Source organism: Haemorhous mexicanus, chromosome 18 (assembly GCF_027477595.1).
Source record: "Haemorhous mexicanus isolate bHaeMex1 chromosome 18, bHaeMex1.pri, whole genome shotgun sequence".
NCBI lineage: Eukaryota > Metazoa > Chordata > Aves > Passeriformes > Fringillidae > Haemorhous > Haemorhous mexicanus.
In genome coordinates this window covers 7,967,719-7,982,421 of record NC_082358.1, presented here as the reverse complement: position 1 = coordinate 7,982,421, position 14,703 = coordinate 7,967,719, and the positions used below count along the sequence as shown (strand labels likewise).

The 14,703-nt window shown below is 61.2% G+C and overlaps 2 protein-coding genes across 7 annotated transcripts; both read right to left on the bottom strand.

Annotated features, from left to right (window-relative positions):
- Nucleotides 1-220: 220 nt before the first annotated feature.
- On the bottom strand, nt 221-920 carry LOC132335831 (putative iroquois-class homeodomain protein irx-1). Its single transcript, XM_059862754.1, has one exon. The coding sequence runs from the start codon at nt 902-904 to the stop codon at nt 290-292; it is 615 nt and encodes a 204-aa protein (XP_059718737.1). The 5' UTR covers nt 905-920; the 3' UTR covers nt 221-289.
- Nucleotides 921-3,604: 2,684 nt separating this feature from the next.
- On the bottom strand, nt 3,605-12,993 carry ZNF335 (zinc finger protein 335). 6 transcript variants are annotated; one of them, XM_059862409.1, is made up of 28 exons: nt 12,899-12,993; nt 12,334-12,565; nt 11,715-11,988; nt 11,269-11,346; nt 10,725-11,054; nt 10,450-10,581; nt 10,209-10,367; nt 9,843-10,101; nt 9,575-9,752; nt 9,382-9,494; nt 9,180-9,198; nt 8,858-8,974; nt 8,697-8,773; nt 8,457-8,617; nt 8,103-8,332; nt 7,919-8,027; nt 7,741-7,835; nt 7,333-7,616; nt 7,079-7,217; nt 6,620-7,009; nt 6,381-6,523; nt 5,917-6,050; nt 5,390-5,493; nt 5,188-5,265; nt 4,908-4,991; nt 4,677-4,742; nt 4,428-4,509; nt 3,605-4,074 (listed from the first exon to the last, which is right to left on the bottom strand). In XM_059862409.1, the coding sequence occupies exons 2-28, from the start codon at nt 12,532-12,534 to the stop codon at nt 3,956-3,958; spliced, it is 4,155 nt and encodes a 1,384-aa protein (XP_059718392.1). In that variant the 5' UTR covers nt 12,535-12,565; nt 12,899-12,993; the 3' UTR covers nt 3,605-3,955. The 6 variants fall into 6 exon arrangements, with proteins under 6 accessions (XP_059718392.1, XP_059718387.1, XP_059718386.1 ...); XM_059862404.1 differs by lacking the exon at nt 12,899-12,993 and having other exon boundaries at nt 3,605-4,071; XM_059862403.1 differs by lacking the exon at nt 12,899-12,993 and having other exon boundaries at nt 5,390-5,490.
- Between the last annotated feature and the right edge of the window lie 1,710 nt (nt 12,994-14,703).

Here is a 14,703-nt window from a genome sequence, read left to right as displayed (position 1 = left end):
AGTCTATTTTTAATCTCTGCCTTGGACCTGCCCTGCTCCACAGGGGCTGCTCTCTGCAGCATTGGCAGTGAAGTTACCCTACCATCTCTGCTGGCACCCCTGCATCCCTACCAGCATCTCCACCAACATCCCCACCACACACAGGCAACACCAGGAGACCCAGGACAGAGTCACATTTATTACTGTTTTGTGTCCCTCCCACCCACATCTCCCACTCTCCTTGCTGAGGCAGCTGCTGGGTCCTGTCTCTCCTGTCATCCTTTGGGGACAGGACATGACTGTCCCTGTTCTATACCTGCTCCGGCACCGCTGGACACCCGTTCTTGCTGGGTGAAGATTCCAGCATCTCTGCCACACTCCAGATCTTGGGTTTCTGGGGCTGCTTGTCCTGCCCAGGGCCTGCCGTCACCTCGGGGCTGCCCCCGCACCCATCCTGAGCAGGGCTGGAACTGGGAGTGGGGACGGCACCTGATGGAACCCCCTCTCCCTCGCTGTCCTCACCATCTGAGGCACTCTGTGTGGCCCAGCTCGCCTTTTTCTCCTTCTTGAGGCGCCGGCGGGCATTGGCGAACCAGGTGGAGACCTGGGTGAGGCTCATCCGGCTGACCACAGCCAGCATCACCTTCTCCCCCTTGCTGGGATAGGGGTTCCTGGGGTGTCGTGCCAGCCAAGCCTTCAGTGCCCCGGTGCTCTCTCGCGTCGCCACTGCCTTCGCCCGCCCTGGCTCTGTGGGTAGCCCCAGCGGCACCTCAAAGGGTGCTGAGACCTGGAGGGGCACAGGGGTGTCAGGGTGGGACAGGGGGGCACGACCGCCAGAGGAGAGGGGCTGTGGCATGTCAGGGCTGGGCCCTTTGTGTGTGGGAGAGGGCAGAGCTGTATCCTGCCCGTCGTTTTCCTCTCCCATACGCACCCAAAGTGCCAAGTGCAGGACAGTGTGTGTGTGTGTGCGGGCAGGGGAATGCCGGGGAGGGGCAGGGGCCTCGGGACAGCAGGTCTCCAGACCCGATTCCACCCACCCCACACAGTCCCATCCTGGTCCGTGGAAAGCCCCGCATCCCGTTCCTCCCCCGGAGCTGCAGCGCGGCACTTACCAGGGGCGTCACGAGGCTGAGAGGGGGTGGCAGGAGGCTGTACCCAGCCAAAACGGGACAGGGGCAGGAGTAGGGGTAGGGGCAGGGCAGTAGGGCTTGGGGCGGCCCCCGCAGGGTCCCCCAAGACCCCCCGCATCCCCCCAGATCTTGTCCTGAGCTCCTCTCGCCCCGAGGTGCAGCCATACTGCGGGAGAGGAGCCGGGGAGCTGCTCCCTGGTCTTTTATAGCTGCTGGGGTCTGCAGTGACTGACAGCTGATTACGGGGTATTAGCACCCACGAGAGCAGCAGCAGGATCTGGGGCACCTGATACCCCCCCCCCCTTCCCCGGCTACTGTTGGGCAGGGACTTGCAGGGACCGTCCTTGCCTGTCTGCCACCAGCCAGAGCCCTGGTCCCTCCAAGTCCCCCAGCTCAGCACAGCTTACACAGCTCCCAGGGATGGGGTACAATGGCATCCCGGGGCTGGCACATGGGGCCCACAATGAGCCCCATGGACACCCAGAGCCATAAGCACACAGCCCAGCTGCAGCTTGACTGCAGTGCTGAGCTGTGTCCCATCCATGACCCCAGCCCTGACTTGGGGCTGCAGGTGGCAGAGCCCCCTGTGCTGTGGGAGGGCAGGATGGAGGGCCAGGGGCTGGTGGAAGAATGATAGCCTGGTGAGAGGACAGCAACCCATGCTGCCCCATCCTGCTCATCCTCTGGCTTGGCCAGGTCCTCACCCAAGCCCCAGCACTGCCATGCTGGATTCCCAGCAGCAGAGTGACCAAGGGGAAGGGTCCCAGAGCCCCATGCACAGTGGGGATCACTGCAAGGCACTGGGGGGTTCCTGTGGTTGGCACAGCAGGGCAGTGGTGGGCATCTGTGTGAGGGGCCCCGAGAGCCCACGACCCCCTGAGCCACCTGCTCCTGCCACCACGCCTCCCCACTAAGACTGGGATTATCCCACAGGTTGTATCCGTCATTAAATACCGACTAATAACGCTCTCAGGATATTAAATATGTAACAAACCCGCTTAGCGCTGGCCAGGACAGGAAGGCGAAGGTCACCGGTGCTAATGAGCCCGGCCACATCCCTGGATCCCTGCAGGCCCTGGTGACAGCAGAAGGTCCCAGGGTGAGGTGCCAGCACCCAGAGGTCCCATGCCCCTGCATTACCCCATGGCCAGAGCCCAAGCAGCGCCTGGAGCTTGCAACATACAGCAGCCAGAGCTCTAGTCCCATCCGTCCCACAGTGGGCTGATGGTGTCCTCTGGGCAGCCACAGGTGTGGAAGCCTCAAGCCAGCCAGGACACTAGTGCTGCTGGCTGGGACCAGCCCTGGCCATGGCCCTGCTGTGGCCCCATAACCTTGTCCCCACGGGACTCGTCCAGCCCTAATCAGCACCGTGGATCTGCTTGATTAGATAATGGGGCTGTAATCTAGGAAAGCGCCTGCGGATTGTGCGCAGCACCCTGACCCTGCACAGCACAGCTGGAGAGGGAGGGCTGCGGCGGCCGGCACAGCAGGCGGACACAGCTGGACCCGACCGAGCCGCAACCCCGCAGGCACAGCCACGCACCAGCACTACCGCGGACAGGCAAGGCTGGTGTGAAGGCAGTGGGACAGAGCCACAGCTGGGACAGCCACATCAGCCGCAGCTACCTCGGAGGAGGTGTGGGGCCACCCACTGCTCACTGCCCTGGTGGCCGGGGGACATCCCACAGTGGTCCCGGTGCCACCGCCGTACCCTGCATGAGGGCAGAGAGAGCCCCGCAGAGATCACCCCGCCCCCGTGGGGCTCAGTCTTCACTGAGGCTCTCACGGAGCCAGGGTGGTTCCCGGCCTTTTTCCCCTCCGTGGATAATCAGTTTAATGCAGGAGCAGAGAACTAAAACTCTGCGATTAGCTGTTATAATCACATGTAAATAGGCCCAGACAAGCCGCTCAGGAGGGCGGTGTGTGGCTCGGGACAGAGTTACACGGGATTTAGGCTGTTTACCACTCGATTAATTTCATGACTCCAGCCCCCAGCCCACCGCTGTCCCAGCTGCCTGGCTCGCTGCTCAGGAGTCAAGGTCACTCGGGCGGGAGGCAGCTGATAGCCTGGGGCGTCTGCCAGCAGCGATTGGCCCAGCACAGTGCTGGGCTCCTGGACTCGAGGGCCTCAGCTCCAGGGCCATGCTGAGGCATCCCTGTCCCCTGGACCCCCAAGCAGGTGCACACACAGCTCTCCATCCCTTTTTATTCATACGCATAGTCAAAGCTTGAGAATGTCACAGCTGAACCCTCCAACAACCACCAGCGGATTAACATGAGAGTCCATTCCTCGTCAGAAGAAAAATAGAGCATCTTCTGCCTCCTTCTCCTTGGGTTCCTCCAGTCCAGAGCCCTGCTGCTGCCTGCCTGCAGGCTGGAGATACCACAGGAGGGCTGGCTGCTGGCACACTAGGACCACTGGCCCCATTGCTGCGGGGAGCAGTGGCTGTGGCTGCACACACCACATCACAACTGTGTGATGCACAGTGTCATCTCTGACACTGCATCACACAGTTGTGCCCAGCCCTATGGCTTCTCCAGGACCCTCATGTGCTGGGCAGACACTGATCCACGGCTGCCCACGCAGACCGTTCAGGAAAAAGGGTTTCAGACCATCCAGTGCAACAGACAGAGACCGTCTTCACAAGGGCTGCCCCTGTGGCTGATGAGCAGTCTCTGGGGGGAGGTGCAGGACCCCCACAGCACAGGGCCGAGCAGCAGCATGTCCCTGGTTGTGTCTGTGCCACCACGGCTCAGGTGTGTCCCTCGCAGCCCCGGCACAGTAAGGCAACTGCTGGCTGGGGCGGCTGCTGCCAGTGCGGCCGCCTGCTCAGCACGGTGCGGCGCTAGTCCGACAGCGTGATGACATCGTAGTGGATGCCCGGCTGCAGCTGCTGGATCTGCTCGGCTGCCGCCTCGGCGGTGAAGACGCCCTGGGCCTGGGCCATGGCCGCATCTGCCACTGCTGCAGGGGAGGGGGGGTCAGTGCTGCCTCTGAGGGCAGGGGGAGGCACTGCCTTCTCAGGGCTCCCCTCCCCGTTCCTCACCTGTCACCGGGAAGGGACAAAAGGCCACCCTGCCCATGTGGGGCTCCAGCAGGGAGCCCAGCTCTGCTTAACCCTGTTCCACAACTGACATGCAGGAACCAGCTAGTATCTGCCCTTGGACACCATGGCTGGCAGCAAACAGTGATCGAGCCTGATCTTCCCAGCCCTCCCACCAAGGACTGCTTCACAACTTGCTGCCAATCCCAATAACAGGACTGGCACCCTTAAACCTGGGAGGACAGACTCTTCTGGTACAGGGCTGTGCTAGTACCTGAGACAGCCGAGTGTGCTGCTGCTTCCAGCTGTGCCTGGGTGACGAGCTGCTGCTCCGGTGACACGGGCATGTACTGGATCTAGAGAGGAAAACAGACAATGCCTGAGGGGAGGGTTCTTCCTGGAGCTGCTCCAGCCGTGGCTGCTGCACTCAGGCACCAGCCCACGAGCTCCCCCTATTTCACATATCCCTGTCCAACTGCAGGCTTAGACCCTCCAGCTCCTGCCACCATGCCTGGCTCCTTACCTGTGACTCCGGGAGAAACTGGCCACCCTGCTCATACTGGATGTGGGTGATCTGACCATCCTGTACCTGGGGACAAACAGTGAGGCTGTGGTAGGGTCTGAGGGTGTCCAGGCCTCCAACAATGTCGTGACCCAGAGTAATCAAGAGGGAGCAGGAGGGGGCCCATCCTCACACATGACACCCCATGAGCCCCACCCACCATGTGATGGGAGCAGACAGTCTGAAGCTCACCTGGATGTGATGTCCCTCTGGGACAACAACATACTCTTGGGGAAGCAAGTGCGGGACACCTTCCTGGGCAATAATGTACTGAACCTGCAAACACAGGAATTCAGACCCAGAAAAAGGTCACCAGTCCCCACCTCCCACCACAACAGCTGGATCTGGTCTGTCTCCTATGCCTCTTTGTACCACCCCAGTGCCTTCAGCTGTCCCTGTGGAGCCCTGCTCTCCCACACTGCTGCCAGCTCTTCCCACTAGAATCTCCCATCCGTGGGCCATGTCCCCTCACCTGGTTGTCAGCAGTCACTAAGTGCTGTACTGTCTGTCCGTCAGCAGTTGTGATCTCCTGGATGTAGGCTGCCTCCTCCTGCAACGTCAGCAAGTTCCCAGTGTGGTCAGGGGGGCTGGACCTGACCACAGCCCCCCAGGAGGCCCCCACTGTGACGAGCAGCCACACAGGACATGAGCTGAGGCCAAGGGACCCAACTCACCTGGCTGGTGACGCTCTGCTCCTGTGCAACAAGGATGTGCTCCTGCCCCAGAGCCTGCTGCAGCCGCTCGGGAGCCAGCACAGCCTGGCCGGCCTGCAGAGCTGCTGCAACACAGAGAGGGAGCTGCTGGGGACACTGCCAGGGCTACCAATGGCCTTGCTCCCCTGTGGCCACTGCCTGACACCTGCCCCAGTGAAAAGCACGAGGCACTCTCTGGGCTCTGCTCACATGAGGTCAGAGCTAAACAACTAGGGGCAGAATACACCCTCCATATCAGAACCTCAACCCTACTTCCAGTGTGAGCTGCTCCCACATGTACTGATCTACCAGGACCTGTCTGGAGGGAACACAGGCACCCCTCATTCTGCACTGTTGCCTGTGCCCAGCCCCTTGGTCTCTGTCTCCATCAGCAATCCCAACTGCAGGAGGGTCCTCCTGGCCCTTCAGCCCCACCTGAGCCACATGCTGGGTGAATCCTGCATGTAGGACACCCACAGGTCAGCCTTGGTCCCAGGGACATGTCTTACTGTGTAGGGTGGCCAGGGTGTCCTCGTTGCTGTTCAGGATGATGGTCTGCTGGGCAGCAGCTGGCCCAGGTCTTTTGCCCTCTGAGCTGTGCAAACGCTGCGTGTGGAACTTGAGGTGCCCATTACGGTTAAACCTATGGAGAGGCAGAGTGAGGTGGAGTGTGCCAAAGGCAGCACAGGATCCTGTGCTCTCAGCAGGACACGGGGCCCATATGCAAATCCTACAACACGGCCCGTCCCCTCTCCCAGCATGTTCCCATCAGGGCCCAGGGACTGAACCCTCCTATACAAAGGTCCCTTGGTGACCAAGTTGGGTCCACCTGCAGCAGGAACCATTCCCGAGGGCACTGTCCCCTCTAATGGGCTGATGCTGGGGAAGGTTTGAGGCAGACAGCTCTGCCAAGATTCTATCTCCTCTTGAGCCTTGAAGAGCTCTACGGGATCAGCCCAGCTCCACCACTCACCTCTGCCCACAGACCTGACAGGCAAAGGGCTTTTCATTGGTGTGGGTCAGCATGTGCCTGCGCAGGTCCTTCTTGTTCTTGGAGGCAAAGCTGCAGTGGGGGCACTTGTGTGGCCGAAGGTTGGCATGTTGAATCATGTGGCTCTGGGGCAGAAGGACAAGTGCTGGGTGAGAAACCCCTGTTTCCAACCCCCCTCCAAACCCCTTGTTCCCAGGGCTGCTCTGCACCACGAAACTTACCCGGACCTCTGGCCAGAGTGTGGCAGTGAAGGGACAGTCGGGACACTTGAAAGTGCTGGGCCCAATGTGGGCTCTCTTGTGACTCTCCATCTCGGCTCTCCCTGTGAACATGGCTGTGCAAATCTTGCATGAAAACTTTTTGGCCGTGGAAATCTTGCATGAGAGCTTCTTGGCTGTGGAAACCTTGCATGTGAGCTTCTTGGCCATGCCTTGGAGTGCAGGCCACTTGATCTTTGGGGATGACACTTCCTGCCCCTCGGATGCTGGGGACAAAGACGAGTCGTTCTGGACCAGACTGGTGACACACTGCACCACGGGCCACTTGATGCCGGCGGGCTCTGCCTCTTGGGCCTCCGCAGGTGAGGAAAAGGCAGCATCCCCGCTGAGGGGCTGCGAGAGAAACACCAGTCACATCTGCTGCCACTGCTGCTTGGGATGGGGAGAAGGTCAGATCCTTACCTCCATGGTCTGGAACTGGCTCCCTGAGACACCGGATGACATGATGTAGTGATTGCTATGGTCCTTCAGTGCCTCCTCTGTCATCACAGCTCCGCTCACCACAACTGTGTGGGAGGTCTCCATAGGACTCTCCTCCTCACTGCTGGAGAGCACCAGGTCAGGGATGGTCTGCCTCCTCCTCTTCCTCACCACTAAAGCCTCCTGACTGGAGGCCAGAAGTGCCTCCCCCTCCCCACTCCTCCCATACAGCTGACCTGTACAGTGTGGCAGGAGCCTGGATCTCCTCGCTGATGGGTGCAATGATGCTGTACTCTGCTGCTCCACTGAAGGGGATGGTGATCTGCTGCAGCTCCGAGCCACTCAGGCTCGCTTCCCCATAAGCCTCCTGCACAAGTGTCTGCCCAGGCTCTGCCATGTGCAGCATCACCAACTTTTGCTGCTGCTCCTTAGAGTCCACCTTTGCCTCCTCCTCCTCCTGTGCCTGCAGCTCACAGGGGCCTGGTGTTTCTCCTGGGTCATCTGGTTTCACCACTGCCACCTGTACAATACAGCAGCTCAGCCCAGGGGGCAAGGCTCTGCAAGACACCCCTGCAGCAGAACAGGGCTGGGAAGCCTCCTTGTGCCAGTCCCCAGCAGGCCTGGCTCCCCTTGACTTTGCCCACCTGCAGTGAGCTGGTGGCCAGCTCCCTCTGGGTGCTCATGTTCAGCAGGAGATCCAGGGCCGTCTGCGTGGCCAGCTCTGCTGATCCAGCCACATCTGGGGGAGTCAGATAGGAAGGGTCAGGCAGGATCTCATCTACCTCCTTTCTCATCCTACCCCCTTCCCAAGTGATCACTTGCCTTGTTCATAGATGATGGTGGCCCCTTCCAGGGAACCTTGCGAGAGAACAGAGGGCTCTGCACCTGCAACAGCCTGGACCGTGTGGCAAGTGATGGGGCCGAGAGGTGCCTGCATGAGAGAGAGTGCTGACAGCACAGTGGGCAGCGAGCACCAGGAGGAGCTGGGACTAGGCATGGCACTCACCGGTGGGCTGGCCTCTGGCTCAGCTGGTGCCTGCACCTGGCTGTGCTGCTGCTTCAGCTCCTCGATTTGTTGCAGGGTGAAGAAGGGGCGGCGGCGGCAGGGCGGCTCCTCGGGGTGCCTCTGTGCCCACTCCTCGAAGGAGTCGGCGTGGCGGCACTGCACGTGCAGGCGCAGGTTCTTCTTGTGCTTGGTGGTGAAGTGGCAGAACTCGCAAGCAAACGGCTTCCCTCCTGCAGGGCCCAGGAGGGGGAGTCAGGCAGGAGGTCCCCAGGGGATGGGAGGCAGAGCAGGCAGACTCTGACTGTCTCTGGGAGAAGGGGGAGTGCAGGACATCGGTCAAACAGGTTCTCTCACCTGTGTGCTTGACTGCCATGTGTGAGACCAGGAAGTCTTCCCGGAAGGTGGAATACTTGCAGACACTGCACTTGTAGGGCTTGTCATTCATGTGCGACAGCTGGTGGTTCAGCAGGACCTTCTTGTCCTCACAGACATAGTCACAGAACTCACACTTGAACCTGCCAGGACAAAGCCACCTGTGACACTTGCTGAGGGGGAGCAGGACACAGGCTCTGCCCAGGCACACCGGGCTCCTACCTGCGGTTGGCAATGGCTTGGATGTGCGTCAGCAGGTGCATCTTGAAGGTGTAACGCTTCTTAAAGGACTTCCCGCACTGGTGAAACAAAGTGAAGCAGCACTCACCCCCTGCCCTTCCTCACCCACTGCCAGTCCCTCCCCAGGCTGTTACCCCCCTCACCTTGTCACACATGTGTGGTTTCTCTGTACTGTGTGTCTTCATGTGCTGCGTAAGCCTCTTCTGCATGGGGTAGACACGGTTGCAGACAGGGCATGGGAAGGAGTTCAGCTTTGGTGGCTGGATAGAGAGCATAAAGATGATATCACCTGGATGAGCTCATCAGTTTCTTTACCCTCTCCCCACCGGACGACCTGGGTTGCCTTTCCTCAAGAGATCCAGAAACAATGCCCCCAATGAGGCACCAAGATTTTGTGATGACCCAGATGTGCCTCTTCCCATATAACAGAGCTGAGATTCAAGTCAACAAAGTATTCAAACTCACCGGATCAGCTCTCTTCTTCCTGAAAAAGAAGTAAGAAAAGCCCCTTGTGTCAGCCAAAGCCCAAGACCAAGCTTCCTTATACCCAGACACCAAAACTCTCCATTTTGGAAAGGGTCAGGGGATGGGGCAGCCATGGCCACCCTCCCAGGACATGAAGAACAGTGTCAGTACTGTTCAGTCCCCAGGACTGTGCTGCCCTCACCTGTCCCTGCTGTGCACTGTAGAGTGCCGAATGACATCTTTCTTGTACACGCTGGTGTAATTGCACTCCTCGCACTTGTAGGGCTTGCTGCCCACATGGTTGAACATGTGCTCCTGTAAGAGGCAGACCAGAGCCATGAGACCTGGGGCTGCCAGGCAGCCTGTGGGTTTGAGGCAGGGCAGCTGAAGCTCACCTTGAGGGAGGACCAGCGCCGGGAGCGGTAGCTGCACTGAAGACACTTGAAGAGCTGCGGGTCATTGGCCTCGTGTGAGTTGACGTGGAAGCGCAGATCATCGTGTGTGAGGAACCGTGAGCCACAGATCCGACACAGGTAGGGCCGCATCAGGGGCTTGGGGGACTTGTAGTAGTACCTGCAGGAACAGGAGCAGGGCTCAGAGCTGCAGTGGCAAACGGCTGGACCAGCCCTGGGCACAGGCCAGAGGGCCCAGCACACCCCTCACCTGCGCCCCATGTACTTGCGGTATTTCTTGCCCAGGAAGCGGCGGGAGGGCCGCCCACGCCGCCGGGGGATGACATCTGCATCCTCAGCAGTGGTGTTGGAGGAAGGGTCCTTGTTCTCAGAGTCAGACTGGCTGATACCGGGCTCTGCCAGGCTCTCACCGGTCCCATTCTCCAGGCCGGAGGAACTGGCTGCTTCCGAGTTCTGCAGCTCCCGGCTTGGTGTGCTCTGGGATGTCACCAAGGGCTCCACCTCCCCTCCTGCTCCACAGAACACAGCACAGCTCCATCACATTCTCACTGTGGCTTCAGGAACACCACTCCCTACTTCAACCCTGAACAGGGCTGCTGCCTCCCAGCTCCCTCACCTTCAGGCATGTCCTGAGACATATTCTCCAGACGAAGCAGCTTGCGGGGTCTCCCCGGGCGTCGACGTGGTCTCTCCTCACTGGAGGTGGCAACGGTGCAGCCATACTTGGGCAGTCGCCCCCGGGGCTCATCCTCAGCTGGGTTGTAGTCACTGTCCTCTGCAGGCAAGTGCCCCAAAACATCAGAAAAGATGATGGGAAAAGAATAAGCTACATAAGATGTGGGGAGGGCGAGTCCTACCTTCAGGATCATCAATAGCACCAGCATCCATAATATCATCATCTTCTTCTTCTGCGGCCTCCTCATCTTCAGTCTTTGGAACAGCCCCCACCTTTCGTGGTCGTCCTTTCTTCAGAGCCAGAGCCGAACCCACTGCCACAGAGAATGGGGTGAAAGTTCTTTACCAGACTGAGCCAGAACAGGCCCTTGTGCTCCAGCTCCTCTCTTGTTTCTTCCCAGGAGAGAGCAGAGCCTATCTGCTGTGAGATTAATTTCCCTGAGCCCTTGGCACACACCTGGCTGGAAGTGACGCTCTTTCATGTGGTTAATCAGTGTTTTCTTGGAGACGCTCTTGTACTGACACATCTTGCACTTGAACTGCTGCACCACCACAACTTCCATCATCTCTTCCAGGGTCTCCAAGTCTGGCTGGTCCAGCTCCTCCCCACCATCTGCCTCTTGGGCTTGGTTTGGCTGTGCAGGCAGCTCCAACACTTCAAATTGCCTGGAAGGCTCTGAAGGGCCAGGCTGGTCAAGGCACGTGGAGGTAGGTCCATCACCAACAGCCTCTATTGCCAAGCTATTGGCTAGAGCAGAAGTGGCCATCTGGGACACCATAGGGGCACCTGGAACACCAAAACGCACTCAGCCAAGACCCTCACCTGCATCCAAAGCTGCACCTGCACAAGGGGCACAGGGCTGAACACAAGGCTCAGAACAGGACTGTGGTACAAGCACTGTGGCTGATACAGCTGGGACACCCGCTCCAGGCCCTGCTCCAGTGGCACAAGGCTCAGAGGCACAGATGGCCACCATGGACAGCCCAGGGAGCTCCCTCACCATCATCAGGGCCTTGCAGAATGAGGTACTGCGTGGTCTCTGCCCTTCCATCCTCTGCGCTGGTCACGGCGATGCAGCCTGGCAGGGAGAGGAGAGCAGAGTGGTGACTGCCAGATCCAGGGCTGGAGAGTCACTGGGGCTCCCTGGGGCTCTCCCAGCTCAGACAGATGCCTGAAGGTGGGAGGAGGGTCTGGTCTGCCCTGGGCTGAAGGAGCAGCAGGACAGAAGGAAGGCTGTCCAGCAACATGAGCTCCTCACCAAACCCTTGAGTCACTACAGCAAAGCAAGAAGAGAAAACCCTGCTGACCAGTTGGACTCAATGATCTCAGAGGTTTTTTTCCAGCCTTAATAATTCCATGTCCATACTTCCCCCACCTCCTGAGGTCTGGTGTAGTGGCTCCCTCCCCAGCCCACCACGCCATCTCCACACGGGAGCACACACTCACTCTGGATGATGTCAGGCCCAATTGTGGACTCGATGATTTTGTCAATGGCAGAACCCAGGTCGGAGGAAGTGGATGCAGTGGAGTCTGACACAACTATGGCTCCATCGGTGATGACACTGGAGTGGACCAGGACCTGTGGGGACTCTGACACCATGATGGACTGGCTCACAGTGGAGACACTGGAGACCAAGGTGGATTGGGCAACAGAGGATGAGTCTGGCAGGTAAATCCTTGGAATGGCATCTGTGCTGGAACTGCTCTCTGAGACCTCTTCCTGGCAGATAAAAAGAGTCCAGAAGAGCTCAGGTGAGAGACCTTTGCTAGCCCAGGCCCTTGGGGCTGCCAGCTTATGCAAATGACCCGGATTATCACTGCAAGATTTCCAGGAAAGACACCAGAACAAATCCTTTGGTACTGACAAAAGCCTGGAGCTGCAGGGCTGCTCTTGCTAGCAAGGGGAGTTCTGCTCCTCAGACTGACAAGCAGATGCTGGACCAGAGGTGTAAGAATGCCTGCCAAGGCCGCAAAGCTCAGCCTGTCAGAAAAGTCTACAGAAACCCCTAGGAACCAGAACCGCGGCAGCCCTCCCCGCCACCCCATCCTTCCCACCAGCACCTACCAAGGAGACCCCGCTGCTGTCGGAGCTCTGCCCCACGCAGGAGTCATCAGCCCGGGAGAGCAGCCCGGGCCCCGCAGCCGCATCGCTGCTGTCCGCCGACACGGCCACCGAGCTCCCGACGCCCAGCCCGCTCTCGGTGGGCTCTTCCCGCGCCGCCTGCGAGCTCGCGTCGCTGCTGCTCTCCACCGCATTTTCCTCCATGCCCGCCCTGCCGGGGCCCGCTACGCTCGACCTGCGGGAGGACCGCCGTCGTCAGTGCCGCCATCCGCTTCCCGCCGTCCCCGTCCACCACGGGGGCCCGGGGCCCCGGAGCCGCCGCGGGCCCATTCCCGGCGGTCCGAGCACCCTCACTGAGGTCCCGGCGCCACCTGGCGCCCCCGGTCCCGTCATGCCCCGCGGCCCCACCCGGCGTTTGGCCGCCATCTTGCCGCGGGGTCCCCCCCGCCGCCTCCGCGCGCGCGCACACGGCGGGGCGGCCCCGGTGCCGCCGGGGCGGGGGGGACGCCGCCACGCCGGGGCGAGGTGGTCCCGCCGCCGCCGCCCGCCCGCCAACCCGCGCCCTCACCCGGTCCGCTGCGGCCCTGCCGCGCCCCCGCCGGAGCCGGCACCACGGCGGCCGCCATGCCCCCCCGCCCTCTTGCCGCGCAGCGATATGGCGGCGCTGGCCCCGCGCCGGGACTACTTACGGCCGCCCAGCCCTGCCCCGCCTGCAGCGCACGCCGCGGCGGCAATGCACTCCGCGTCCCGGCCGCCGCCTCAGGCGCCTCCCGGGGCCGCCCACCTCCGGCGGGAGGAGAGAGGCCTCGGCGCCCCGCCGGGGACTACTTTCCCCGCGGAAGGGTCGGCGGTGGTGGCACATTGCGTCATGGCGTCAGGAAACGGCGCCCGGGCCCTGAGCGTCGGCGTCGCGCCGGGTTGCGCTGGTCACGTGACGGGAAGGCGGAAGTGGCAGCGGGACTGGGCCGGGAGCGGGCGCTCGGTGCGGCTGCACCGTTCTCTCCCCTTCCTCCCTTTCCCGCCCGACCGGCCCGATCCGGTAGCGCGTTCCCCCTGCTGAGGTCCTTACCTTGGCTGAGCCGTGCAGCCCCGGCCCTCCAGCTCCCGTTCCATAACCCGCGGTGGGCTCTGAGACCGGCGTGCCTTGTGGGCTGGGGCCGCCCATCCCCGGAGTGATCCTGGCGGAGCCGCGGGACCTCCGCCTCGCCCTTCCCTTCGAGGGCCGGGGCCTTGCCGCGGTCAGCCCGGGCGGCGGCCCAGCCTCAGGCTGCTAAGCGCTTTTCCCCTCGGCCTCTGGCGGGGAACGGCACCTACTGTCCGTTTGTTCCTTGATGCCAAACCTGCCTCTTTCGACGGCAGGATCCGCATCTGAGCAGCAGCCACCTTCCGATGGGCTCTCGCTCACCGAATTCTGCCCTCCGGGATGGTTTTCCCCTAGAGCAGATGGCGACAAGCACCCGATTTGGCTGCGCTGGCTGCCCGCGCTGGGGGTGCACAGTCCGGGGGGCTGCTCTGGCCCCACCCGGGGCTCCCGGAGCACTGCCGGCAATGGGGCATTGCTGGCACCTCCTGATGCCGCAGCGTTCCTTGCAGGGATGCGCTCAGACCTTGCTGCTGTCCCAGCTCCCGGCAGTGCTGCTCCAGATCCTCCAGCTGAGCTCAGCTGTGCATGGCCTGGGCTTGGCCTCTGCTCCATGGTGATGGCTTTAACAAAGCCTCAGGTGTCTCCCTCTTCCCACTGATATTTTCTCATGTTGCAGTGCTCTATTAAGGACCGCTCTATCCCATTTTTTTCTTGGAAGAAAGGCAGCTGTCTTGTGCCTGTGCTCTGTCGGGGCTGGGCTGTGGTGGGCTGACCCTGGCTTTGGGTCCCTGTGGAAGAAACACACGGGGCGAGGGGGGTCAGGGCTCTGCGTCCCAGCCGGTTCCAGGGCCACTCAGACCAAGCCAGCCCGCAGTGCAGGTCGGGGTGGGCAGTGCCATCGTGTCACTGGCCAGGACGGCCGGTCCCGAGTCGGTGCTGACACGGTGCCAGCGGCAGGAGGACAGACAGTGTCTCATCTGGCACAGTCTGTGAGCATGGACATAACCTGCCAGAAATCCGAGCCGATGGGTGCTGGGCTGGATCAGTACTCTGCAGCATTTGGCTGTGGTGCCTCTGCGCCGGGGCGAGGCAGGCGGTGCCTGGATCCAGCCCCCACGGCCCGGGGTTCTTCCCTGGGGCTCTGCGCGTCCCTTGTGTCCTGCCCCAGGTGACAGTTCCCGGAGGCACTGCGTGTCCGGCAGAGGCAGTAGAGGAGCCGCACCGCCAGCTGCTGCGTGTGCACCTTCCGGCTCTTTTCCCAGCTAATTAAATGCATCCTTGAAAGGTTT

Excerpts from the sequence above, each read along its gene's own strand:
- ZNF335 (XM_059862409.1), bottom strand. The coding sequence starts at position 12,534 with ATGGAGGAAAATGCGGTGGAGAGCAGCAGCGACGCGAGCTCGCAGGCG. Across the intron at positions 11,989-12,333 it reads ACAGCAGCGGGGTCTCCTTG|GAAGAGGTCTCAGAGAGCAG; the intron begins GTAGGTGCTGGT and ends TTTATCTGCCAG. Across the intron at positions 7,836-7,918 it reads CACCATCATCTATGAACAAG|ATGTGGCTGGATCAGCAGAG; the intron begins GCAAGTGATCAC and ends TGACTCCCCCAG.
- LOC132335831 (XM_059862754.1), bottom strand. The coding sequence starts at position 904 with ATGGGAGAGGAAAACGACGGGCAGGATACAGCTCTGCCCTCTCCCACA.